At 41.6% G+C, this 27,450-nt stretch overlaps 1 protein-coding gene across 2 annotated transcripts in view; it reads left to right on the forward strand.

Moving 5' to 3' along the window:
- kremen1 (kringle containing transmembrane protein 1) overlaps positions 1-27,450 on the forward strand; it is a 50,461-nt gene that overhangs the window by 10,476 nt on the left and 12,535 nt on the right. For both annotated transcript variants that reach the window (XM_026321939.1, XM_026321940.1), the window contains exons 2-3: positions 8,727-8,889; positions 16,225-16,316. In XM_026321939.1, the coding sequence (XP_026177724.1) occupies positions 8,727-8,889; positions 16,225-16,316 (255 nt within the window). The remainder of the gene's footprint in view (positions 1-8,726; positions 8,890-16,224; positions 16,317-27,450) is intronic.

A 27,450-nucleotide genomic window follows, 5' to 3' on the forward strand; every position in this document is an offset into this window, starting at 1 on the left:
CCACAGCCACACAAACCACAGTGAAAAAGGATCGATTTCAGAGTCAAGATCAGGAAAAAGAGACGTGGCTGGTTAAAAGGGGTCTGAATGCTGATCGCTACAGTCCACTCCATAGCAGCCTATTGTGCTGTTGTTATTATGTCAATGGAAGTGCACTCTGTTGTGGTTTATCTGACGACCTTTTGAGATTTGATACAGTGGAAATGTGTGCTGTGACCAGGTCACACAGGAATGATAATAAAAAAAGAATTGAAACGTGTTATAATAAAGAATAATAATACATAAATAATAAAGAACAACCCATACATGGAGGTGAAAGTGCACTTTGGTAATAATCATCACAGTGTTTGAAAACCATATGGTCAGATTCAGAGTAGTGAGAGAGGAAGACAAATTGTCTAAAGGAAAAAGAAGATTTCCTCTGCAGTGTATATGGATTTAAATCTAAAAATCTAAACATGCCAAAGAATGCTGAGGATCCATAGTTTATTAAGACAAACAAAACAAATATGCTGGGGCTGGTTTTGGTGATGTTTGCCACTCTCCACATAAGCAGAGTGGAGGTTCATTGGATGCAGATGGGTGCATGTTTGCTCCACACATGGGGTGAGTTAATCCACCACTGCAACACAAGCAAGAAATAAAAGTTGCATAGGCCTCAATATTCATTGTACCTCTATTCTTCTAGTGATGAGCAGCCCCTCCGCATCTGAAATCCCACGTTGGTCTGCTTCAGTTACATTTAATCACAACACATGGTTATAATCCTCACTCAGACATCCGATCAACTTAAGCCTAAATCCCAGTAACCATGTTGTTCATCTGTGAGGTACCAATTTCTGAAAAAGGCCTTTAAAACTGCCTGTAAAGCTCATGATTCCCAGGTTGATGTGACACAATGACAACAAGGTTTTATTGTGTTTTTTTTCTTTGTGTCTCTTTCTTCTTCTTTTCCTTTCGGCTGCTCCCTTCAGGGGTCGCCACAGCCAATCATCTGCCTCCATTTAACCCTATCCTCTGTATCCTCCTCACCCACACCAACTATCCTCATGTCCTCCTTCACTACATCCAAGAACCTCCTCTTTGGTCTTCCTCTAGGCCTCCTTCCTGGCAGCTCTAACCTCAGCATCCTTTTACCAATGTATTCACTGTCCCTCCTCTGAACATGTCCAAACCATCTCAATCTGGCTTCCCTGGCTTTTTCTCCAAAACATCTAACATGAGCTGTCCCTCTGATGTCCTCATTCCTGATCCTATCCATCCTCGTCACTCCCAGAGAGAACCTCAACATCTTCAGCTCTGCTACCTCCAGCTCTGCCTCCTGTCTTTTTCTCAGTGCCACTGTCTCTAAACCAGACAACATTGCTGGTCTCACCACTGTCTTCTCCACCTTTCCTTTCATTCTTGCTTCTGTTTGTGTCTCCACATAGCAACAAAACAGACATTAAGGGATGATAACCACAAGATAATTCATTGGTCAATAGAAGATTAATCAACAACTATTTAGGTAATTTTTTAAGCAAAAATCTTGTTGCAGTGTGGTTGTTGCATTTCCCCTGTTTTATGTGACTATAAGTGTAATGTGTTTGAGCTTTGGTCAGTCAAAACAGGGCAGGACAGAGATTTCTCACATTTTCCTTTCATTTTATAGATGAAAGTGTGACAGTTTTGGATAAATGAGAAGAAGAGCAGCACTTTTAATTTGGGGCAGCAGCATGTTTTGTTTTTTGAATTAGCAGGGCAGGTCATATCACTCCCTCCCCTCAACCCAAGACCTTTATTTATCCAAGTCCAAGTCAGACCTCATGTTCCCTGGACCCTGTAATCACGCAGGACCTCTGAGAGGAGTATGGTGTGTGTGCATGTGTGTGTGTTTTTGGGGGGTGGGGGGTCTGGGTTGCACACAATCCCCTGAAACAGCATTGACAGAGCTTCAGCCCAAACCAAACCACATATAATTTACATTCCTCAGATACCGGCTAACCTGAGCACAAACAGAACGATCGAAAACAGGTGTGTTTAGCGACAACCCTTCTCTTCTTCTTTCATGGTTCACCTTTCTTTGAGGTGCTGTCTAGATGGATTAATGTACAGGACAAAGGGCCTATGTATGGATATGAGGTCAGTCAGTATATGAATCTAAATGTTTTCACTAGAGCAACATGAAACTTGGAGATAATGTTACGAGGGAGCGGGCAGGAGACGAGCTGAAGCCGTACTGGTTGAACAGCTTACATAATTTTACCGCAAATTGATTACTGCCTTTTAGAGGCTGGCCCATTGTGACGAGGGAATTGACAGATCTGTCCTCAAACACACACACACACGTAACCTCACACACACTCAGTGGGCAATATCTACAGCACAGTGATGAGTGGGTGAGAATGGCATCACCACAGTGACACTGGTCCTACCATTGAGGGAACAAAGAAGCCTGTGTGTAGTGTATGTTTATGTGTATGTGTGAGACTGTGTCCTCCCTTCCCTCCACATTGAATCCATCTTAAAATACCGCGGCTGCACTACTGATGAAAATTGCTCCCTTTCATTCCTACTGTAAGTGCATCTGGGGGGAAGTATGGGTATGTGGGGGTAGAGGGAGGAAAAAGCTTGAATGATGTGGGTAGGAGTGCAGATTAATGCATGTTTTGTCACTGTGCGTGTTTATCAGGGCATCTGAGAGTGCAAGTTTACTAAGAGCTCATTTTACTATCCATTTACAGGCAAAACAAAAAAGAAGAGTGCAAGCTTGAAACACCCTCATATGAGGCGCACACGGCCATTAGCAACAGTGAGCCATCATGTCTTGTATCGCAGACCATAGATCCTGTGGCTATCAAAGGCGGCATGCGATGAGAAACGCGTATGGGGATGTGTTATTTTGCTCACAGAAGACACGCATTAACAAGACATATTTTCTGTCTCTTAAGGCCTGCATCAGTTGTTTGTTAGCTGATAAAGGGCCCCAGCAGACAGCTGCGCCACAGAGCTCCTCTGGAATGAGATTTGTACCTTCAGACTCAGACCGCAGGCACCGCCGAAGCCAGCTCTGTGTTTGCTGTTAATTTTACAAGCCTGGTCTTTGTCGCCCTTGTCTCTAACATTGGGGAATGTGAAAAAAAAAAAACACATAGTGAAGTGTTAACTTCACTGGTGCTATGCACAAGAAGGACCAAAATTAAAGACTAGGTTAACAATCTGCATGATCCCACTCTGACTTCACTCTGTGCTTGCCTCTCTGTTTTCCTCTTTCCTCTTTTTCTGTCTCTTCTGCTTAATTTGCTTTCCCTGTCAGTGCTGTGTCTTTCACAATCCTTCCTGCAGTCTCAGTGCTCTGCTCTGCTAATTTGCAGTCTGGTTTAATTTAAGATGATGTGCTAATTGTGCACCTTCAGCCCCCCTCTGCATCTCTTGTCCCTCCCTGCCAACCTCACTTATAGTCACTGCTTTCTCCTGGCGGCACACGTCTTGTTTACTTTGCTGTCAGAGCCGCTTTAGAGCAGATTCAGTGACATGTGTTGAGCATACGGGAAATTACTCCTTCTGTTTAACCCTATAACCCCTATCTTATTATTGTATGCAAAGGTGTATGATCCTGTGCGTCTTGGTGTGTTAGCGTGAGAAACTATGAGAAAGTGTTTGAGACTGTGTGAGAGATGAAGATGCTTTTAATCATGTTTAGAAACATGACCTCTTTTTTGGCAGATGTTCAATATGACTTAAGGAGGTGCCACAGGGATGTAACTGAACGTGACACTCCAGCCGGCCTCATGTTAGGTTGGCTGCTGGGTCCCTCATGTCAACATTCTGCCTGTAGTTTTTTTCCCCCAGGGTTCAGCAAGTCCCCGAACCTCCTTTATGTCATAGTCAGAGATTGCAGCCCATCAGTCACTCCCTGAACATCTGCCAAGCAAAACTCAAAATCGTCCCACCTCACTCCATCCTTGTCCACTCACAGAGCCAAAACTTCAGCTCTTCCATCTCTGCTGTGTTTTGTCAAACATCGTCCCAGCCACTACGTGGGATCCAACAAAAGGGATGTTTGCTTATTGATTTTTCAAAATGATTCAAGGCACAACACTTTAATTTAGAGCCAGGGACCAGCACGTGGTCAAGAAAAACCTTTATACTTTCCCTTTTTGCAACAGGCAACTTCAAACAGAAGGATTTTTGGCAGCATGTTAATGGCTTCATTGGCTCCACAAGATTAGACTCTTTCCATTACGGACCTAAATAATAGGGGCTGCAGTAGAATGAGATGGGGCCGTGTTTTATAGGTGCTACCCAGCAACTTTGGCAGGGAGTCCTGTGGGTCTGTGGCTACTGTGGTAGTGAACTCAGGAGGTGGTGCAGCAGAGGGTTTCTTCAGGAAGAATGGTGGTGATGGAAGCTATTTTGGGACTGAATGAGGTCTTGGTTTATGGTCTGGTCATCTAGGGCAGCAACCTATGACAAAAGCATGACATAAAATGAATGACTCTAAAATCCCATTGAAAAGTCATTGTCTGCAGATTTAACTAGCCAGGGACATCATTTGAGAGGCTTTTCCCCCTTTATTTGCACTTTCGTTGACCCTTTTGCATGAGGATGCTTTTTTAAAAAAAAAAACTGAAAGGAGAGATCAGAGAAGCAGGGAGGCGAGATCTGGTCCATTAAGTCCCCCCTCTGAGAAATCACTTCTCCAACAACATCCAACTTCATTAAAACAGCTTCACTGAATCTGTGACTATCTCTAAAACCTGGATAATAAATGTGAAGCAGTCTTCCGCCGTCCTCTGAAGTCTGATGTGGTTTTGATGTGGAAATGGATGCTGTTGGGGGGGAAAGAGGAACCAGACTTGTGTTGCAGCCAGCTGTGTCCCCACCCCCCAGAAACGAACTCTGTAACCCGTTACATCTGGCCTGTTTCGGTCTAGCCCTGGCCTCTGTTCTTACTACTCACATTAATGAGTACCACAATAGTAATGGCTACCAGGACACTGCGCAAGGAAAGCATACTGTGGGAGGTTGTCTCTAAAACCATGTATGTGCAGTATTCTGTATGCAGCTTCAATGTTTTTCTGTTATTAGTGCCTGTAGAAATTAGTTTTCTGCATATTTCTGTCATAAACTCATTCTGAGTAATTTTATTATAGTGGAAATATTGCTCATGCACTAAGCTGGCATTTACTGTCCCCAGAGCTCAAAGCATATAATAAAGATGGAAGGAAGCTCTTTATGTGAGGCCTCTGTGAGGAAACAGTCGTCTGTAATTATCTCTGCTTTTCATCCCTCGTAGCAATCACAACAAATAAGTGCTCTTGTGTGACCTGGCAACGTATTTCAGAGAAACCATTTGTTTGTAAGCTTGTTTGTTTGTGTTCTTGAGATCACATGACCAAAGCTCCATACGCTTCTCTTTCGCTCATTTTCTCCATCCCCGCACCCTTTCCTCAGATCATCAAGTGCATTTGAAGTTGCAATGTGGAAATCATTAGCCACAAATCCCAACAAATATAATAACAGGGCGATTAGCTCTCTGTAGTGATCCTCTGCTGTTTTTCTTTTTTCTTCTTGTTGCTGGGGTGGTGCAGTATTCTGTGAGCACAGGGCTTGGTCAAGGGCGAGTCCTCCTCTTCCCTTTCCCGGACTTTTTCTATTTGTAGATCTGCATGTATTTTATAGGAGGCTTTTTTCCCCCTTCTCTTCATCTTTCATGCGGTGGTGGTTCTGTTTCCCATCATGGCCTATGATGAAACCACAAGAAAGCTTGGGCACATGTGACGAGAGCCCAACAGTTGCTTGGTGACAAGGAAAGGAGCGTGAGGTGGGGGGCCAGCTGTGTTCAGGAGTCGCCTGAAGTGGTGACGGTTCAATCAGCAGATGAGCTCTTGGTTTGCTTCAGGACAAGGATAAAATGCCCATATCCACACTGTTCCAAAGTAAAATGGGCCTTTTCTCTTTAACATGATAGATGTGTGGTCGTCTGCAGGGCTCTTAAATGGTCCATTCATCTTTATGATGGCCTCACTTATCTCTTGAGTCCTTGCAGATCTGCTACTTCCCATTCCCACCGCAAGCAAATGGTGCCTCGAAACCACATGGCACAACCCCCAACTCCCTCCCCGGTGGCAAAACACTGCCACATTTGCCATCTCATTCTGGAAAGAAAACTTGGCCACGGCAAGGCGGGATGATTGCCAGCAGCAACTCGTTCCAAGTGGACCATGTGCCGGCAAGCTCTGCTTCATCCCAAAACTCCGGAGTGAAGTTTCTTAAAGGAGGAGAAGAGACAGTTGCTAAGTCATTTAGTTTTTTATTTTTGACAGTGTGTTGAGCAGTATTGCATGCAGTCGAGTGTGGTCATTTTAATACCTGCTCTTTTTGAAGGACATGAGGTCATCTGTCCCAGCCTGATGTTATCCTCCCTGACATGGGCAGTAACAGTCGTGATTGCTTTTGGGGAGCAGTGACTCATGATTGTGCTCTTGTCGCTGCCAAGCTCTCAGTAGCAGCGTTTACTTCTCTTTTTTCTGTTGCCACAGCCTGCAGCAAATGCAATGAAAATTCATCATCTGATTCCTGTTTTCCAAAATTAGTATACTGTATACCGCATTATAAAATGCATGTCCAAATACCTTAAACTATACCAGGGCACGTAGCACTAATGTTGGTGTCAGAACCTCATTTCCCCTTATCTACGAGGTTTTCTACACTGCTTAGTTGACTCTGCATCTTCACATGCGCAGCCATTCAGACACTCAAAATATGTGTTACTTAACACCCTTTTCTCTGCTCAGCCTGATGATAACTTCTTTCCTCCACCCCACTCATCACTCTCCTCTCTATGAGTGGCAAGAGCATGACCTCTGTTGTAACACCATTAAGTTGTTTTTCTAATTTTTGGGAGTCATGTTCTGCCTGAGCCGCTCTCAGGTAGATTTACGATCTGGTGGTTGATATCCTCGCATGCCAAGGCAGTATTAATTTGCTAAGAGAGAGGGGAGCCATTTACAGACAATAGAGTGGCATCATAATTGCAGGAACCTGACACCCTGCAGCTCCTTGCTGCTGTTGAAGTCCTGTCAGCCTGACGATGGATGGCTGATAAGCCCGACTGCACAACATAGCTGAAACACCTTTAATTAAAAGCAAACTTGGCTGACACACTGTGAACAGCCAGAGCTACTGATTTACTCTAAAATGAAGTGGTAGTAATACTTTTTTGGTAGATCCACGAGGCTGCAATGTGTGCAATGTGTAAGTGTGCAAGGCATGGTAGAAGATATGGGAAGCTAATTACTGAGCACATGAAACTAGAGTTCTTGTTTAGGCCCTACAGTTTTACATTTAATGTAATAGGTGCACAGAAGTTTGATTTAGGAGTTTGTGGATCCCCACAAATAAGGAACTAACCTCCTTTAAAGGTTTTAACTGTCATTGTTGATTTTGTAAAGCGTCACTAGATCTCTGAAATGACCTCTGGGGGTTGCCATCTAAGGATGGACATTCTAACAGATCACAGAAGTTGCAATGCAGTTGCATTACAGAAAGGCCAAGCAAGCGCCCTAGAGAAATGTTTGTATATGAGTTGAAAGAGGAAAAAGCAAAAACAGCAGAGGACGGAGAGCAGAAGAGATGATATGGCGCGGTAGAGGGAGAATGGGGAAAGAGGAAGTTGGGAAATCGTGGGCTCATAGGAGAATGAGAAAGAGCCTTGGTGCACAGCTGGCTTACCAAGGGGCATAATGACTGTCATATTGCAATGCATTAGCTCATACTCAGGCCAGACAGCTGACTTGATGAAAGGGGCCGGTCATTGGATAACTGTGTACATAGCAACAGCACGCCATGGAGACGAGCCAAACAAGAGGGTGTTGTTTTAGTGTTTGATTGACAGGCATAATGAGAAGTTGTTCAGTGTGCTCTTGCTTGACAGTTTAAAATGCGGATATGTTGAAAATAAGAAGCTTATGTGTCCATACAATTCATATGTATCAAAACGATCAAATACATTAAACTGTACTGTTTGGCTTCGACACACAGCTTTTCCCTGCTGGTTACATTGAGGGGGTTTCTTGCTCTCTCAGCAGTTTTTGCCAGTTGTGGAGCACCTGCAGCATAACTAATTAAAAGTCCCATAATAAATTAATATTTAATTCAGTTGTAGCCGTTTAAACTGTTGACGGGAGCCCCCTGAGGCGGTGAGCGGTGATGGCTCATCATGCTCCCATCAGCCATTGTTTATTTGAATTCCCTCTTTCAGGGAAGAAAAGCTTCCCACCAGCCATTGTTTTGCCTTTGGGATCCAGCTCTCTCATCTTCTCACTCTCTCTTTGACTGGGCCATATGTTTGTCATTCACTTCCTGGAAATTAAAGCCATGTTTGTGTTTGCCGTGTATCTGTGGGGCATTTTTGTTCCATGGTTATGTGACATTAATTGAAACAATACTGTGATTGATCTTACTTTAACACTTTTGGCCAGAGCTTAAAATGAATTATCCAAACTTATCGTCTACAATCATTCCAAGCACAGTAAAACATTTTAATAGCACAAGAGTATTTCACAGAATCCAGATTCTCAAAACAGCAGGTCACATGTGTGTCTGCCTTTTATATGTCTGTCTGAAAGCTCTCACCTAGCTTTTGATTTGCTTCTTAATAGATGTATAGTCCCATATAACAACATTAGATCTTTATTTAGTGAAAAATTTCAATTTCCTATTTTCATTTTTTTGTTTTTCAGAATGTTACACTGCCAATGGAGAGGATTACAGGGGCTTCCAGAACCAGACCAGCCTGCATGGTGGTAAACCCTGTCTGTTCTGGAATGAGACCTTCCAGCACCCTTACAACACTCTCAAATATCCCAATGGAGAAGGTGGCTTGGGCAGTCACAACTACTGCAGGTGAGTCCATTTTCTTGATATAGAAGCATTCTTATAGTGTAACTCATGTTTACTTATTTAAAAATGATCATACAAAAAAAAAAAACAAATATCCTCAGTTTTGTTATATAATACTATGCATATTATAGCAGTTCTGGGGAATGAATATTAGAATGCAGGTATTGTGATGGTATAAATACACTGTTTATAGGCGATAGGTCAGTTCAAGAGTAGATAGACTTAAACAGTTTTTATATGGTTCTGACAAACCGGCATATATTGTGGAAACAACCTGTAAAGCAGATTTTCAAATCCCTTTGTCTTGTGACAACATATCCAATGTGGTGCCAGCGTTTTGGAAGCCTCAAGATGTTAAACTGCCCAGCATTGCAAGAAAGGACTCACATATTGGGGAAAACCCTTAACATTAGTAATGGATTAACAGTCGTTGGTGTGATTCCTGTAGGCAAATAAAACCATTCTGCTTGTCACGCTCTCACAAAGGTTGCACCACCAGGTCCATTTTGTTTTACAGGTTGCATATAGAGCTGCTGCATGACTGAGAGCTGAATTAGACATTTTCCTCAAAGCTTTTCACTCATTTCACCACTCAGCATCTCAAGTAACCTCTAGCTCTGGCTGCCTGGAAGAATACAAACTGCTCCTTCTTGTTTTTTACTGTCAAGCAAAGAACGTTTCTCCTGGCATTTACCACAAAATCAACAGCGGCAAACTGTGTAGAGTTGCCAACCTTTTTAGCAGTTCTCTTATTTATTTTCATTTTAATTAATGTCACAGATGTTTTGAGTAGCACTTTTAAAACTCATATTTTTAAGACAAATTCGGGCTGATGTTTGACAGAGCTTTGAACTACCTAGACAAAGCATTTGACTTTCTGAATAATTTAGAACCAAGTCCTTGTTTGGCAAAGGTTTTGAGTGCAGGGGACCTGCCCAGACATTTACCTTTGAATATTTTATCAGTAGTACCAAACAGAATGTTTAGCCCTGTCATCACAAGGACACAAACACGCTTCAAGACTTTGTGTAAACAAATCTCCATCCCACATCCCTGGAATGTGAAGGGACACGGTGGCTTTGGGTGTCTACAAAAGCCTTTGTATCCATCAGTCACACTGCCAAGTATCACTGTGAGCATTGTATGCATGACTGTCAAACTTGTGTATTTGCAGGCACCACTCTTTCGTGAGTCGGTTCAGCTTCACAGAGACGTCCAGAACAGTGGCTTGGCCCAGATCGCCAAGCTGTATGAAACAGAACACCCCCTCCTCATTGGTCCAAAGCCTCTGAAGCATTTCTCTAAGTCATGGTTGTAAACTCATAACACAGAAATGCTTTGAAGTGGCACTGGACAGATTTGTTTTTACTTGAACTGGATGGGAATTTGGATGATTTATGAGCAGGATACATGCAGAGGATCTAGGAAAGACTTTCCCTGCATTTTGTTCAATGAGCAATTCAAAATGGACAACTTTACTGTTTGGATGTGTTTCTGCTTTTTGGCCACTGATGCAGCCCGTAGCCTTGTTCCTTCCCTGATAGAGGGATTTCTGTCACTTAGGGCTGTATCTACAACTCTTCTCATTCTGTCTCAGACACCCTGCTTGTAAAAAGCCACCCATCAGCAGAGCTGTGGGGACCAACGAGCCCACTTCACAGTGGAAAAAATGAGGGATGGCATTTATGGCATGTCTGCACAGGGTCAAGTACTCGTGCACATGTCCACCCACATGTGTGTTTCTGTGTACTCATGTTGTGAATATGTACATGTGCACAGAGGCACAGCATAGAACAGTGTGTAATGTTTGACCCCAGTAAATTGGCCCATGAGCTGTCTTGGATGTTGTCATTGAATTTGGATAGCAAATCCTCTTATTTACATAAGCAATTCAAATTGTTTCCAATATTTCTTTAACCTCTTTAACATTCAAACTTTTTCCCGTCTCCCCACCCTATCTCTGTTTGTCTTTCATCTGAGGCTTAAATATTTGCGGAAGTTTCTGGCTAACTCCACAATCGGTGGTAATTCTTCGACAAAAGGGAGAGGAAGCAGAATGAAAGCGAGAAGGAGGGGTAGAAAAGGAGAGCCGGGGTGGTTTTGGCATGTCTGACCCTGAGGCCAATTGTGGTTTTATGAGATGAGAGCTGAGGCTGCAGCGCAGGTGGATAACGTGAAGCTGGGAATCACTGCATGTCTTTGCTTTAACATGACTCTAAGCACGTATCAGATGTTGGGAAGCAGAGAAGAGGATTACAGACTCTTCATCCCATCAGTGGTATTTTCCTGGTAGTGATTTAGTCAAGAGGGCACCACAGTGATGCTGGCGAAAGAACCCTAACAGCCCCCACATTTCATTTTTATAGCCGGCCATAAAATACCCCAGTGAAAACAGGGAGAAACTGGGCAGAGGGGAAATGTCACATTATTCCCCTCAGGAAAAGGACAAGAGCTCTTGTGTCTACGCTAAAATTCATTTCACAGCAAATATCATAATACTGATCATCAGCTTTGGTCGAATCAGAAATAATTTCTCAAAGATGAAGTAAATGATTCACTCCTAAGTCTGGTATTGTACAGTCAGTCTGCACGTTTACACTTTAACAAGATGGACAAGTAGATATTTGACCTTTTTGAAATTCTTTGTGACAGTCATAAGAAGAACGTCACACAAATTGTTGAGATTTATATTTCGTTTATTGTTTCTTTTAATCTACTCTTCCTCTGCTGATATAAGACCTTCTCCCTGATGTATTCATCAGTATTCGTGTGAAATGCGCAACAGTTCAGTGGGTTGTTGAATAGCTTTACCAGTCATTTCTCAGTGATTTAAATGCAGGTGTGTGTGTGTGTGAGAGAGTGTGTGTACACTGTAGAATTTATGAGTGTCCACTATGGCTTCTAATGCTTTTCCCTTATATAGATGAGATAATGGAAATGCCAGAATGAATGGTGTTCCCCAAGTTGATAGTAATTGGATCTCCATGATGTCAGGTGCAAATGTGAGGTCAAACAAACTGCAGCCAAGTTGTCTGCCATTTGTATGACTACATTACAATCCCAGTGTACTGCTTTGTTAAATGAAAACGTTAATAGAATCCCCTGTGGGAAGTACGGTGTGGCGTTAACACATCAACATCATAGTAATCTTACAGTCAAAGCAGGAAGCTGTCTTATGTTATAAACTATATCCTGTATATGTTTGGACATTTGTCTTTGTTCACCAAAATTACAAACACGTTTTTGACCTTGGTTGTGAGTCATGCAGATAGTTTCTGTTTTATTTGCCCAGGTTTTAGGATATCATGCTCTCAGATTTCTGCCTGTAACTAATAGAGTTGGGAAGTGAGAGTTCTGCTGGTTCTGGATGTTTTTCTCAGATTGATTTTTATTTAACATTTGATGCTCAGTGTTGAAATAAAGCATTCAAATAAAGCTTCATTCACATTACAGGCCTTAATGTTTAGTTCAGATTAGTTTGATGGTTCATATTTATAAGTGAGATGTATCCAGCATCATTGAGGTCCAAAGCATCTGCGCATCCACAGACTTTACTGTGACGTGAGTCAGAATCCAAACATCTTCACTTATGTGACAGTAAAACGATGCAGTTTCCTCAAAAACCCCTCAGCTGATCTGACACAGCCAGAAACTGAACAGGTGTCACATCTAGGACCAAACATGTTCTTGGCCCAAATCTGATCTGAAAAAATCTGATTTGGTTTAAAAAAAATCAGATAATGTACAGTAGCATTCATACGTCGTGACCATCACATTACGTTTTTTCGATATTTTTCAAAGAAACCGAATGAACTTTTTTCACTGATGCTTCAACCTAAGGAGTTTCATGCCAATCCAAGCTCTGCAAATGCTACTTCCAGAAGCATGGTTGCCAAAAATAATCCCTCCCAATTTGTTTATGGTGATCAGTAATGGCTTACCACCATCCTCTTTCCATATCTAATATCCTGGTTGCCTGGAAAGATCCAGTTGTTGAATAATTTCTGAAAGCTGTGAGCATGATGAATGAAATCCTATTCATCAGTTCATCTATTGTGTTGTGGTGGAAAAATCCCAGAAACAGATATTTTAAACGCTGGGCAAATAAAACCAGAATTATTTTCATAGCTAGATACCAATAGATACAGGGGAGAAAGACGCCGTTTGCAATTCAGGTGAATTGATCATTTGGAGACATTAGTTATGGAAAGTAGTGGTGTGGTTAGCAGCATCACATGACACAGAAACATCATGATCTCAGATTTATAGACAATGCACAATAGACAATAGTCTATACATATTGGCCCACAACCAACAAGCCCTGTTCTTCAATGCATGCATTCATGCAGCGCAGTAGCAGGCAGCAGTTTGCATGCTAAATCATCCAAGTCAATTAAAGAGTCTTCTCTCAGGCAGTAAATTGCCAGACTCTGATCTGCTGTTGACCTCAAAGCCCAATCCAGACAAGCCTCTCACCACCACTTCCCAATCCGCCTTTCCCTTCTCTCCAACTCTACAAAATAAAGGAGGTTTGGCTTTCATCTTTCTTTTAAACATGTCTGCTAGTTTAACTAAAGTCGGTCTACGACCATGCCTAAAGTTTACATCATAAATGGCAACTGGATGAATGTTATTCTCAACATTTGCACACATTGTTTAATGCAGTTTCACAGTGCCAGGCATTTTAAAGGGGATCGTAAATTTCCTGATTAAGGTATGTGGAAAATGGTTATTAAAGGAAAGCTTTTGAACAAGACCAGCCAAGAACAGCTGTTTTTCTCAGTGTTCAGAGGTAAGCCACTTTTGCCTTAAATGCAGAACCGGGGAGCCTGTGAGGCAAAACACAATGTGGCTTTAATTGGCTCAGTACCAAAATGTGTGGCTCACCCTGAGCAAAATGAGTCAATCAATGTAATTGTGCCAGTTAAATGTCCAAACATCTTCTGTGATCTACCTCTGGGTATGGGAGTGTTACAACAAGCTCTGCTACTTAGAGCCAAACGGGCAATTCTGACGCACATGGATGTGAATGCAATCCCCCTAAAGCCCCCTGAACTCAGATGTGTACACATATATATTTTTTTATATACAGACTGGCAGCAACTTTTATCAGTGTTTCTCCACAGGGACTAAAGTCTTTCTCTGTGCTGCCGGGTTAAATGAAAGGATCCATCAAAGTCTGTGCTTATCTGCACTGTAGCACCTCAGCTAATCTGAGACTGCCTGCTTTCCAACGTCTGTTCCACCCTCTCTGCCTTCACACACACACACACACACACACACACAAGCTCTTACAGTCACACTGGCACCTTGGGGCAGGATTGATTCTGTTTCTCTGTCATGTGGGCTGGCTTGTTCAGCTCAGCCCTGTGGATAATGTGGATGATGTTCCCATGCTTCTGCTAAAAAGGGTGTGTGCAGGTGTGTGTGTGAGTCTGAGGGATGAAACGCTGTTACGGGACCGGGGGCTGGAAGAAAGCTCCAGAGAGGCACACCACATCATTTAATGATCAAAGATGCTGGTGGGATGGGTGGTCTACTGAGGATGTTTTTTTAACACTGATGGTTGTAATTCATGTCTGCCTCCTTAGGGGGTGATTAGGAAAGTGCAGTAAATTACACAACTGGCCATAGATGAGTTCTTGGGAGTCTTATTTCAAATAGGGTTATTACACATTGAGAGGCATGAAAGAGAAATGGAGAGGGAAAGAAAGGAGATATAAAATGTTTTGATGGTTGGGCCCAGTTTTTGCTCTTTTGTAACACTTTTAGCAGCAGCTCTCGGCTAAACACACAGGTGTGTACCTCCCATCTGGGTGGAGCAACAAGCAGATCTGGGCTCAAGAAGGCAGGTTTACTGTGGACATGGGAAAATTTCCGTTTGGGAGAAGTTTGGAGTTGTTTTGATGGCAGAAGGCTAGAACAACGAATAAATACAACATGTGACTACAAAAGCAATTTCTTCATATGTTCACACTGCCAACAGTCTGCAAGATAGAAAGCAACCGCTGTTTGCCAGCTACTGAAAGCACTTTAAAGCACTTAAACATGAATTCAACCCAAAAAAGTCTTTAGAACAACATATTTGTCAATTACTCATTCTGAGTGTGAAAAGAGAGGAGGAAACTTAGGATAGTGTTTTTGATAGGAGAAGAAAAGAAATGGAAACGCCCTTCACAACTATGCTCACAAAAGGCGAAAGGGGATAGTGCAGCACTGCAGGGCTTTTTCAAGATGTGACAATGAGGTGTGTCAAAGAAGAAGAGAAAAGGTCTATGGCAATTACAGTCAGGGCAGAAAAAACAGCCCTGTCATCTTGGAAGGCTTTTTTTAGTCAACAGGAAGTGTATTTACGGAGTTGCCAGTATTCTTCAATAGAGCTGTAATAAGCACCAAGATGAGCTCCTGCTGCATGCTACAGTAGCTTCTTTGATTCGATTTATCTGCAATTTAGAAACTGCCATTAGGGTTGCACAATGATGCATGATAACCCTGGAAATATGGAGCGTGCACAATACTTTTAGTTACTTATGTCCCACTGCTCATCACTTTTGTAAGTGAAACTAGAAAGCAAAAGCACAGAGGACCCTGTCAGCCTTATAATGATCGTTAAAAGTACCTTGCTGAGGTTCAAAAGAAGCTGCACTCTTCGCCCCATCAGCCATCCCTTTTTCAGGTCTGTGTCTAACCTAGAACAAAGAGTCCCCCCAACCTGATCTCCAACCACCTCCACCCATCAAAGACTCATTGGTCTGGCCTATGACTGACATGCATGGTCAGAGCACAGAGGAAGCGGCTAAACCTACAAGCGCCAAGGGGTGCTCCTGGGGATGATTGACACAGCCAAGATAATCTTCCTTTGAAACATTATTGAGTATTCAGCCCTCTGCAGCACAGTTTTCAGTCGATCTTTGTGCTGTTTTTTTTTTTTTTTACGCTCACATCTCTGCCATCACTCTGTATTCCCTTCCTTACCCCTCTATCTCTCTTTTTTCAACACACCTCTGAGACTATATCCATAAGACAGACAAGTCAGGCAAACAGCAGCTCCTGTACTGCTGCACCGAAACGCCCATATCACATTTTTTTCTCAAATCACATAAATGCAGCTTAACACCTGTGTTTGGTTATGTTGAAATTGCAAATGAGTGACACTAGATAACAGGCAACAGTAAGTCTTTTCCAAAAGCTTTGTGTTTCAGGTTGGCACTAAAATGTAGAGTGGGTGTTTTTGCTTTAAAAAAAAAAAAAGCTGCAAAAATTGTAATGCTAATTTTAAACAGAAACCAAAATGAAGAGAAACTAAACATTATCAGTTGTCTAACTTTGTCTCTACAGGAATCCTGATGGCGATGTTCAGCCCTGGTGCTACATTGCAGATCACGAAGACGGGATCTACTGGAGATACTGCGACATTCCTACATGCCAAAGTAAGAAATTATTGCTACTCCTCTTTACTTTATTTGCTCTGCCCTTCCATGTCCTCAGGCCCATATCATGGGCACACAGGCTTGCTATATTTTATTGCTGTGCTCATCTGCTCGCCTGCTATGAATAGCTTTTATATAGTGCATGGCTTGTACAGAGCTATTAGCATCTAAAAAATGCCTCTAATTGCCTCCCGTCACCCCTTTTCATGCCATGCCCAGGCCTGCCCTTACTTTAATGCGAGCTGTCAATCACTGCCTCTGTACGTGTGTGATTTTGTATGTGCGTTCATAAGTTTCGCCTTTGGCTTTAGAGCTTGTTTTGACATGCATTTTGATGTGACTGACGTGCATCTACCTGTTTGTGGACGTATTTGTATATGTGTTGTTCACACAAGGGTGTGAGTGTCCCTGTCCAGTAATTCCTGAATGAATGTGTGATGGACTGTTGGGGGAAGCTGGGAGATTTTGTGCTTCTGTTTGTCTTCTCTACCAGTTTGGCACATCTTTACAAAGAACTGCCTGTCTGTAATGCCATTACTTTAATTCCTTCCACCTTTTTAATAACTGCTTTTGGAGGGTGAATCAACCTATGCTGTTTTTGAGCCAAAGATCAGAATTCCTGTCATAGAGGTTTAGATACAGTGATTTGCTTTGAGCGTGTTTTTGTTTTTGTAACTGTCACACACGCGGATGCTATTATCCCTCTTAATACTAAGGTAATTATATATTTTTAGCTATTTACTGAAATTTCAAAAATTATCCCTACACGCTTCATTTTTCATGCTTTCACATTGCAGGGCAGGTTGGGCTAAAAGTGTCACCCCATACTTAGTAACTACAAGGAAGGCTGCTGCAGAAATCTCAAATATTCTGCTCAACTAAAATAAATATTTTATTTGCCTTTTTTTAATTGTTCCCTCTCCTTATGTAATCAGCCACTATTTTTCTCTTGACTTTACACATATTTTTCCTCTTCATCACTGTCTGAACTTTACATTCCTTCACATTTGATGTGCAGGAATTTTTTAGTTATACCACAATAGATAAACCCCTCACCTAAAAAGCCTGAAAGATAAAATGCAGCCTGGGTTTGAACTTGAGGTAAACTGGTGGACCACCAGGCCTCAAACCCTCCCAACCCCTCCAGCTATGGCATTATTATCCTGCCTGAGTGGCGTGCTTGACTAAAACCTGCTGTTTGAATGGCTCAGGACCCATTAACCCGTCTAATAATGCCCCTTGGCTGGGTGGCCTGTGTGTTTCCATGTATTTATCCCTGATGTTTCTACATTTGTGTGAACGATTTTATGTGTAGAGGCACTTGTGTGTGTGTCCCAATAGACTTTTGACTGACCTATTTCAGACAACTGTCCCTTTAGTTCAGCGTGTCTAGGCCGATATCCCAAACCTTTGTATTTTGAAGGAGAGCAGGCCACACGGTCTCTGTCTGGGACCAGGTTCATCCCTTATCGTTGGTGAAATTAGGCCAGCTTTTGTTCCAGATGGGTTTGCCATGTGCCGTTACAGCTTTGTTTTTGTCTAGGATCCAGCATTATGCAGCGTGTAACCCATCCTTCCGACATGTGGCCCAACAGTTGAGAGCTTCACCCATATCATATGCTGTCTTACATGAACATTGCTCTTTCAGTCTGGCCATTTAAACTTATAGAGCCGTGTAATGTAAGAAATGGAGATGAGGTTTTGTGTGAGTCAGGCATCCAGTGTCACGAAAACATCCCTGTTCATTGGAGACAGTTTCTCCCTGCAGTGATACCAGGGAGCTTTCAGACATGAACGCTCCATCTCATCTATTGTGAAACCACAATCGCCACGTGGTGCCTCACCTTCTGGCGGTGTCTGTTCTCAATCTGCTGCATTTGAAAGCTTCAGCTGCCAAGTGAGAATTCTGATGCTCTCTCAGTGTCAGGGTTCTCAGTCTGTGGCTGGCAACCAAAGGCTGAAAAACACTGTGGTGTGCCAGAGGAAGGGCAACAGTGGTCTTTGTTTTCATTTCGTCTGGCTTTTGTTTTGTCTGTGCCTTCACTTTGTCTACTCTTTTGCTTACGTTTGATGTTGCGTGGTTGGAAGTTGGTGGCCATTCACTGAGACACCTGGAGCCTGCCAGCAGTCGGTCTGTTATCCAGCTGGGTTCCCTGTCATCTGGGGTCATGCCACCCTGGTGAGGGTGACACACCCTGGTGGAGTGCGCACTGCCAGGCAATTCACATGAGGCCAGAAACACAGTCTGACAGTGTGAATTATAGTGTACGTCACAACATTTGTTGATGCTAGTAATCCCTTGTAGGAGCAGTTTTCATGTGGTGGAATTATCTAAACATTTCAAAAAGGCACACTGTCAAGGCACATTGTCTGCTGTGCGGTGCGACGTGTCCTTGGTGTGTGCTGTCCTGCAAGATGATGCTGGTTCTGAGTTCTTTTTCATTCCCATGCCACCAAATGTTTAGATAAGCATAGCTTTCTCGTGACTGGTGTTATTTATTGAAGTCCAGTTCCTGTGCGGCAGGCTGGCCTCAAATCCTGAAAGCTAACATTTCTCATCTCGTACTGAACCACACTGAATGTCAAGTGAAACAAAAAGGAGCATTTTTATGATTCTGGCTCTTTCACTGCGACAAAGTTCAAGGCTGATGCATTTACATCAGGTTTTAGTGTGTAAGGCAGAGAAGGTTTTCATGCTGACTGGTCTAGCAATGAGGTGTACTGTATTTTTAACAAAGTGTGAGGAATTTACTATGAAGCCTCTAGATTCACCAGATCCAAACTAGACTGACTGGCTAAATTCCAATATTTAGGGATGGTCACAAGTTCAGAAGTCAGATGATTCCTGGAATGCCTTGAAAAGTACATGTCCCCATGTTTAAATAAAACATATATTAAAACCCATTCAGTTAAGTGTTAATAAAACATTTCAAGCACAGCATCTGCAGATAACAAAAATACAGTACTTGAAAATAGACTTGAGTATTTCTCCTTTTTTCAGATGCTTCTTTCTCACAGTGGAAGAGCTGGGAGGACCTTTTGTTTTGGTGTGGCTCCTCTAAGCTAACATGCATTTGCTTGAGGATATGCTCTGGCTGAATTTGATTGACACAGAGTGAAACTGTCAGGGTGAAGTCCTCGAGCGTTTGCCAAGACAAAGATGCTTTGATCTGTATGTTGGAAGTTCATCTCTCAACAGCATATAACCAGGAAAAACTTGTCGTGCCACTGTTTTTTTCCTGCAGTAAAGATGCATGCAGCAGCTCAGGGCTTTTCTCCTGTTCTGGTACTGTTTTAATGGGACAGTGCATTTAGGAAAATGGACCATCGCCCACTTTTTCAACATCCATTTTTCTGGCTTTAAAGGTGCATCCAATAAGACCGAATCACTGCATCAGGGGTTTTATAAAGAGGATCAGGTGCTGACATTTCTGACTTTCAAAATTAATTAAAATGAAGATAAACAGAATGAAAGTGATATATTTCTGCATGTTAACAACATATTTGTATTTTATACATTGTAATTATGGCTGACCACACCTGCTGTGTGGAAAGACTTGTTAATTCCTGTGAGCTGCTTTGTAACAATTAATTAGGATGTTCCCTTGTTATAGAGCTGTCAGTGTATTTGCACCTGAACATTTAAGCAGCTTGATACAGAGCTTAAAAACCTGACTTAGACTATACTTTATTCTCTTTGAACAATGGAGGGAATGTCTGATTAACTTTGTCACCGTGGAACAATAGTCTGAATGCCAGAGGCTCCACGTTCATCTGGCAAGCTAACCAGCCGCACCCTGAAGAGATTAAAACAATTTAGCTATGTGTTTGACCCAAGGTTTTTAATTACAGAACGTTGTGGAAAATATGCAGTGATGACATATTACCTTCATTAAGAGTGATTTATGAAGCTGCTAAGTGCCACTTTGAAGTTGTGGGACACCTGAGTCAACCTCAAAGTACTAATGAATGAATCTGTCTTTTTGTGTCAGTGTTTCGGGATGAAACGGAGCTATCCACTGCTCAGGGTCTCAAACAAATCTTTATATATAAACTTTTTATATATATAAAATTTAAAAATTTAAAATTTAAATTTTTTTATATATAAAATATTATTTTATTTATTAACTTAGGCTCCCACATAGTCGGTAAATGCTGATTCTCTCTTCCCAGGCCGATACATTCATAGTTCTATGAAATATGAAATATGACAACATTCCAGGTAGCACAGCTGTCATTAAAGTATTGCTGGATGATATCAGATGACAGTGAATGCTGCTCGGTGTTGACTCTGATGATCACTTGTGCCATCATGAGGTTGGCATTTTTGATGCTTAGTTAAATGTCTCCATGACTTTTGGATGAATTGCCATGTAATTTGGTGCATTCATGTTAGTTAGCACCAGCAGCGTGTCGACATATGTGGCTGATGGAAATGCTTGAAAAGCTGTTGGATAAATGCCATGCGATTTGTGTTCCCCTGACCAACAATCGAACTTTGGCATGTCCAAACACCAGCTAAACTATCATCCCAGTCTATGCGCTGGGCAGTTGTTTATTCCTTTAGTCACAAGTTCCCAGGCCTAAATAATTTCTTCTAGAGCCACTAAATTCCTGGAACGCATTTTTCAGGAAGGATGTAAATAATTAATCGATTATGAAAATTGTTGTTAATTTACTTTTGATTGAGTCATTTTTCCTGCAGTAATCAGGTCTGTGTTAGCTAAGTCCTGATCATTCCCAGTTCCATGCCTGATGCAGCTGAAAACAATAACAGGTCTAAGAGGTGTCAGAGCAAATCAAGATCAAACACCAGAGACTGCCAGCACCGGAGCAAAATCAATCAAGAGTATTGATTTATGAGTCTCTTAAAGATGAAAAGGCATAATAAATATGATGAAGAATTACAGATGTAATAACTTTAATTATGCTCTTAAATTACAGTACTGTGAAGAAAATGAAAGTATGTGGATCAGGAAAATTCAAACGGCTGAATGTCTGGTTGAATTGTGAAATAAGCAAGAGGCCGAGACAAGTCGAACATGTCGGACATGTGGTCTGGAAGCGGAGCCCAGACTGAAGCACCACAGCCCTGCCTCGTGGCTGTTGTGGTTGCCTGGCTGTTGCTTTCAGGTTCTGTTATTGCAGTATTTATCTCTGTCATTGTTTTCAGAGGCAGAATATTTCCCCTAGGTGGTCTTGTACCAACTTTCACCACAATCAACCCTCCCAACCAGCATACTGAGGCAGGTTCAGGCATCCCTGAGTGGTGAAGGGTGTGTGTCTGTGTGCTCCTGTGTGTGTTTCTTCCTGTTTTGACAGTCAGAGACACATTTTTGTAGAGTAAGCTCATTTTGGCCATTCTGAACGTCTTTAAGAACTTTCTGACCTGCAGGTAAAGATTTGAGAACTGAGGTTGGCTGAAGGTCAGTCGTGTTTTGCTGAGGGTTAAGTTTTGATTGTGAGATCTTAAGAGAAAAAAAATTCAACACACAATCTAGCAAACCCAAAAAGCTAAGAGGCTTGTCGTGTGGCTCCTCTTGAGCTACAGTATTTTCAGTGCAAACTAATGAATGTAGTAAATGAGGCTTCTCATGAGGACAAAAATAGAAGTAGGGTACATGTGCGTGTCTGCGCCCACATGCAACCAGTGTCAGCAATTAGCTTTCTGGCCTCACTGCCTCAGACTCATAAATTAAAAACTTATCTTCCTTCATTATTTTCTTGCAACCAAATGCGCTAACCCTTTTTCAATAGAATTAATACAGGTGCTCTGTGAGTAGACCTGTACAACTATACGATGGAAGTTTTTGTGCTAATTTTTTTTATTGGCCACTGATCCTCCTTAAAGGGATTGAGTCAACTTTTTTACAGAATCTACAAACACAAAAAAACATTTAAAGATTGAAGTTTTACAGCTTTTGAAATAACTATATTTGACTACAGTTTGAATAGTGAGAAAACAAGGATCATACTCATACAGAGAACACCTGAGCTGAGACAGATTTTTACTGGTATCTGGGGCTTAGTGAGTGCTAGTTTCAGGTGGCTTTGTGGCACTGAAGTTTGTCAGTGTGACAGGTCTCCTTTCACCTGCATTAGTCCTTTTCTTACCTGACAAGATGTGGGGGTGGGGAGAGCTTTGAGCATGATTATTGTTTTCTTACTCTGACCTCTGACCTCCTCATAGCGCCACCCACACCTGCCCTCAGGGGAAATACCTGACTGCAGTGCTGTGAGGAAACTCTCAGACAGAAATTAGAGAGTAGAAAGTCACAAAAACAAGCCAAAAGACATTAGGTAGATTTAATCTCTCAGCCTCTCTGTCTGGCTCCTTCTTGCTCTCAGCATGGCTGGGGTGAAATCAGCCAGGGCCATTAGGGAATTAAAGCTATTGATTACAAGGAGAGCTGGTTGTGTAGAATGTTTGCTAATGAGAACAAGTAGGTGGCCATTGTTTAGTGTTTGTCTTGAGAAAGAGGAGGAGATGTATAGCAGATCAACCAATTTAGCGCTCAGGAATCAGGGCTCGCAGCCAAATGTAGATTAGCATAGCTCTGCACAGGTCCAATAAATGTAGTTTTATTACTGTTGTTCAGCTAGTGTAGTTTGAGCTCACAATGCATGTGGTGTTTGTTGTGTTTTGTTTTCATTATTTTTAGCTTAATTTAATTAAACTGTGTTAACATACTCTATATAATTTTTAATTGTGGAAAATAAGACAGTGATGAACCAAGGCTGAGGCTAGCAGCTCTCTGGGGCTGTAATTAGTCTCAGCTATGCCTTTGGCCAAATGTTAAAAAAGGCATGCTAATACGCTCACAGTAACACTGCTAACATGCTGATGTTTAATTATTACATTTATCATGGGTGTCATCTTAGTTTAGCAATTTAGAATGCAAACATTTGCTTTAAATATAAAGTACAACAGAATTGAATGACAAGTCTGGGAATAAACAAAAAGTTTTTGTAGTTTATCCTGTGTGTGACAAATATGTGTGCACCAAATTTCATGACAGTCCATCTATAGCTGTGAAATATTTCAGGTGTCTGTCATCCTGTGGGGATCTTGAATATGTCTTCAAAATGTCATAAACCAAGCTGTGACTATTCATGGTCTGCAGAGTTGGACATCTAATGATTTTGGTGTTTCTGATTGAAACACTTCACTGCCCTCAAACCAACATGTGGCTGTGCGCACAAGATGCAGTTTGGAATTGTGTAATGGCCAGATGAGGTGAAATTTACGGAGCTCATTAATTTAATAAAAAGGCCTTTTTCTCTTGGCTCCTCCTCAGAGTAAAATGTTAAGCCTACATGTTTAGTTCCAGCGCTGATTAAGAAAACAGTCAGACACCTGTTTAACATGTTTCTTTACTTTTCTGTTGAGGTGTAAATGCTTATTGCAGCTACATTGCTGGTATATACTAGTCTTGCATTAACTACACCATGAATTGGCTCAAACAGTTCCTGGAACAAAGTTTTTTGGTTTTTCTTTCCATTGTGTCAAAGCAAACCTGTAGCAGCTGTCTCCCTACAATGATGTGTGAGTGATGATACACTTTTACCTTGACATTTACAGTATGTACTGTAAGTGCAATTTGCATTTTAACAATCAAATAAAAGTTGTGTTTTAATTCTTGGGACAAATTCAAATGAATAAATTTAAACCAGTGAGAGGCAGTAAAAGAATCTGGATGTTTAAAGCTGCATTGTCTATATGTGGTAAACCTTTTTGGTAAATTCCTATGGACTTTGTCACTGTTCCTAACATCCAGCTAGACAGGAGAACCTGCAGACAAATGACAAGTCAGTCTCTTTGAAAATGAATGAGGATAAATGGAAGTGCGCCACAGTGCTTATCTAATGCCTGAGGTAGTCACAAAGTGTCTCCTTATCTTTTCATCATCTAGTCACCGGGGTATCAGGTCTCCTGGGACTCCTCGGGGGGGACGGACAGGTATGTCATAGGAGGTAGAGTGATGTGGTGTGATGGCCATTTTTCATCTCTTCTTTACATTGTTCAGCCCAGTCTCTAAGAAGGCACTAATTATTCATTTAAAGCTCTGGCCTGTCCCTCTTCCCTCTAATTAGATGGTTAGTCAGTCTCCAGGGCCATGGACTGGGCATTGATCCTCCATCTCAGTCAGTCTCCACACACACACACAGAAATGTATAATGTGATCAAATAGAACCCAGAGGCACAGTAAACATGCACACAGTATAGAAAAAGCTGTGATGTCTTTCACCCTCTCTCTCGTTTCCTCACTCACACAGTCACACTGCTCGTCAGCGTGTTTTAAACATCCCATCATTGCAGTCAGTCTCTTAAATACAATTGCTTCTCTCATTCTGTCCAATAACAAGTCCCTTATTCACTAACTGTAAACGGTTCCCATTTACAGGCTTGAGAATTTATGATCTCCATAGAAAAGCAAAGCATAAACCCAACAGAAACACATAATAGCAACTCCCACCTCCTTACAAACAATAGTGAGTTTCCAGAAACGCTCGTCCTGCAGTTTGTGGCATATTCCTGTTTTTCTTCTGTTCTTGCAAGATGTGGTGCAGTCGACAAGACTAATCACAGGCTTGATGAAATGCAGCAGCTGTATTTGTTTATGCATTGAGAATACTGTACTACAAAGGGGGTAATAAATGGGGCAGAGACACAATGAAAAGGAGACAGAACAACGAATAAAGGCAGAGAAGGAGAACTGGATGGAGAACAAAATCACATAAACACAGACAGTGATAAGTGTTGTTTTCTTGCTTTGTTGCACTTAGAATTCCTGGGAATGCACATTCGCAGAAGTGTGTGTTTGTGAGTGTGTGAATCAGATATGAATTGTTAAGCCGCTGCAATAATGGGTTGGTGGGAGTGAGACCTGTTTTTTAAATTACTCTCCTCAAACCTTTTGGCAATTGAGGAATGTGCTTTTAACGTCAAGCTTCTCATTGGACCAAATGACTTTAACAGTGTTTCTCTAATGTGGGTGCAGTAATGACTTTTTTTTTTTTTTTTTTTGAAAATGAAGCAGTGTCGTTACATAAAGGATAATTATAGTCACAATGAATGTTAGGGCTTATTTATTCCTCCAAAAATCCCAGTGGATTTTTTATTTGCTTTTATCAGAGATACTTAGAGATTTGCCTCTAGATGTGATTTTTCTTTTTCCTTTTCACTGATATCAAAATGAAATCTCAGATGTCAATCGAAGGAAATAATCTGTAACACCTACAAAAATCCTAAGAGGCTAATGAGGCATAAAAAGTAAAATATTTTTACATGTTTGAGTTTTCACAGCAGTGTCAGTGATATTAGACCAAAATGTCAACACTGAAACACTGAACCTATACACAGAAGGAAAATATGCTTTCATTAGTCACATATTTACCACTAAAGTGTAATTAATCTAATATACAGAAGAGAAAAAAATATAAGTGAATGTAATGGAAAAGTTATACCAATGTACAAATAATGTTTTCACATCAGTCAATAAAGTATTGATGTTTGATCCCTAATTTTGGTGCTTCACTAAATGTATTTTAAATCAGCAGACTTGTTTTCTTGGTGTCATCATGGCTTCTCTTGTACATTAGACAAGAGAAGCTTTTCTGAAATCCTCTTGTGTTTTAACAGTGATTGTAAAGCAGAGACGTTAAAAGTTCATTGTTCCTTAAGGCATAATATTCCCCCTGTCTTACCTCATCTCTTAAGTGAAGCTAGTGGACAGTATGTGACGTGCTGTGGTGGGTGGATGCAGGCGAGCAGTCTGAAGAGAGAGTCACTCAGTCTCATTAAAAAGCAAAACACTTCATTTAACTGTCTTATTCTCTGTTTTTCATTTCTTTCTCTTGAATATCTGTTGCTGTTTACCCTGCAGATGTCATAGAAATTTATTACTGTAATTATGTTTCCTTAATAATGTGTTTGCCCCTAAGCTCATCAACCTGCTTCTATGTGCTCTCTTCCAAGTGCACTTGCCAAAGCCTGTTGTCCATGTTAGATGGTGTTTGCTGCATCCCTCTGTTCTCCCTTTCTCTTTCTTTCTGATGTGTTTTGGCTTGGCATTGTTGTTGTGTCTGTTATGGTCTGCCTGCTGAGTCCTGGTTGCATTGGAATATGTTGCATTGTGGGCAGGCTAACTAACTTCTCTTTTCCAAGCTGAGGCAGCAGGCTGCCAGGTGGTGATGAGTCTGGCTGCAGTCGAGCCCTGTTTAGAGCTGTGTGTCTGTTTTTTCAGTTTTTTAAAACTTTGTGGGAGTGCCCCCCCCCATTCCTGCTGTGATCTCCTGAGGTTCTCAGAGGTCTGGTCTGAGCTGCCTGGGGTATTTATACACCTTGTGTTTCTTCAATTTCTCTCCTCTGGCTTGTTAAAATCTTAATTCCACCCATAGCTTTGAAGTGTGCTAAATGTGTTTGTGTGTTTTTCTTTTATTGTATGTGGAGATATTTGCACTTGTCGCACCTGCAAAGCAGATGTTTTTAATGAACAACGCTCTGCTCAGCAGTTTCATGAAACAGCATTTTTATACTTTTTGTTCTAAACACTCTGCATAAGGTGCAGCTCCATATAAACCTGCAACACCGTGATATGATACGATCCAACTACCTGCTGTTCCGGCCATGGCTTTACAGTCCCTGGGATGAGGAGAGGACAAAGAGAGATAAATTGACTGCAGTCTGCAATCGTCTTGTCAAAGCAAAAGGAAAAAGAGCTCTGCTGCCTTTAATCGGCTGCTGAGCTCTGCTGTAGCATTTTCCCCTCCACGTTTCAAAGCTCTGTTGAAGCGGCACCTGCCTGCCTTGCTCAGAGGGGCAGGTTGCTGGTTCCCAACCAGGTGTTTATCTCTCTTCTTTGTTCCCCTCTTGCACACTTCACTGGGGTTAATCCAGTGTATAGGGAAGCAACAGATAAAAAAGAAACTGTTATTACAGCACTGTCCTGTTTGATCCCTAAAAGTATGAAGTACCTCAGACATTCTTACTGAGGTCATATTTACCTTTAACCTTTCATATAATTCTATAAGTCTGCATTATGGAGCCTTGCTACATGATTCAAGCAACAATATTAATCCACACACATCTTTGGTGTGATTGTGGAAGAGCAGACAATATTACATGTGATTC

This window comes from Mastacembelus armatus, chromosome 9, assembly GCF_900324485.2.
Source record: "Mastacembelus armatus chromosome 9, fMasArm1.2, whole genome shotgun sequence".
In the NCBI taxonomy this organism is placed as follows: Eukaryota; Metazoa; Chordata; class Actinopteri; order Synbranchiformes; family Mastacembelidae; genus Mastacembelus; species Mastacembelus armatus.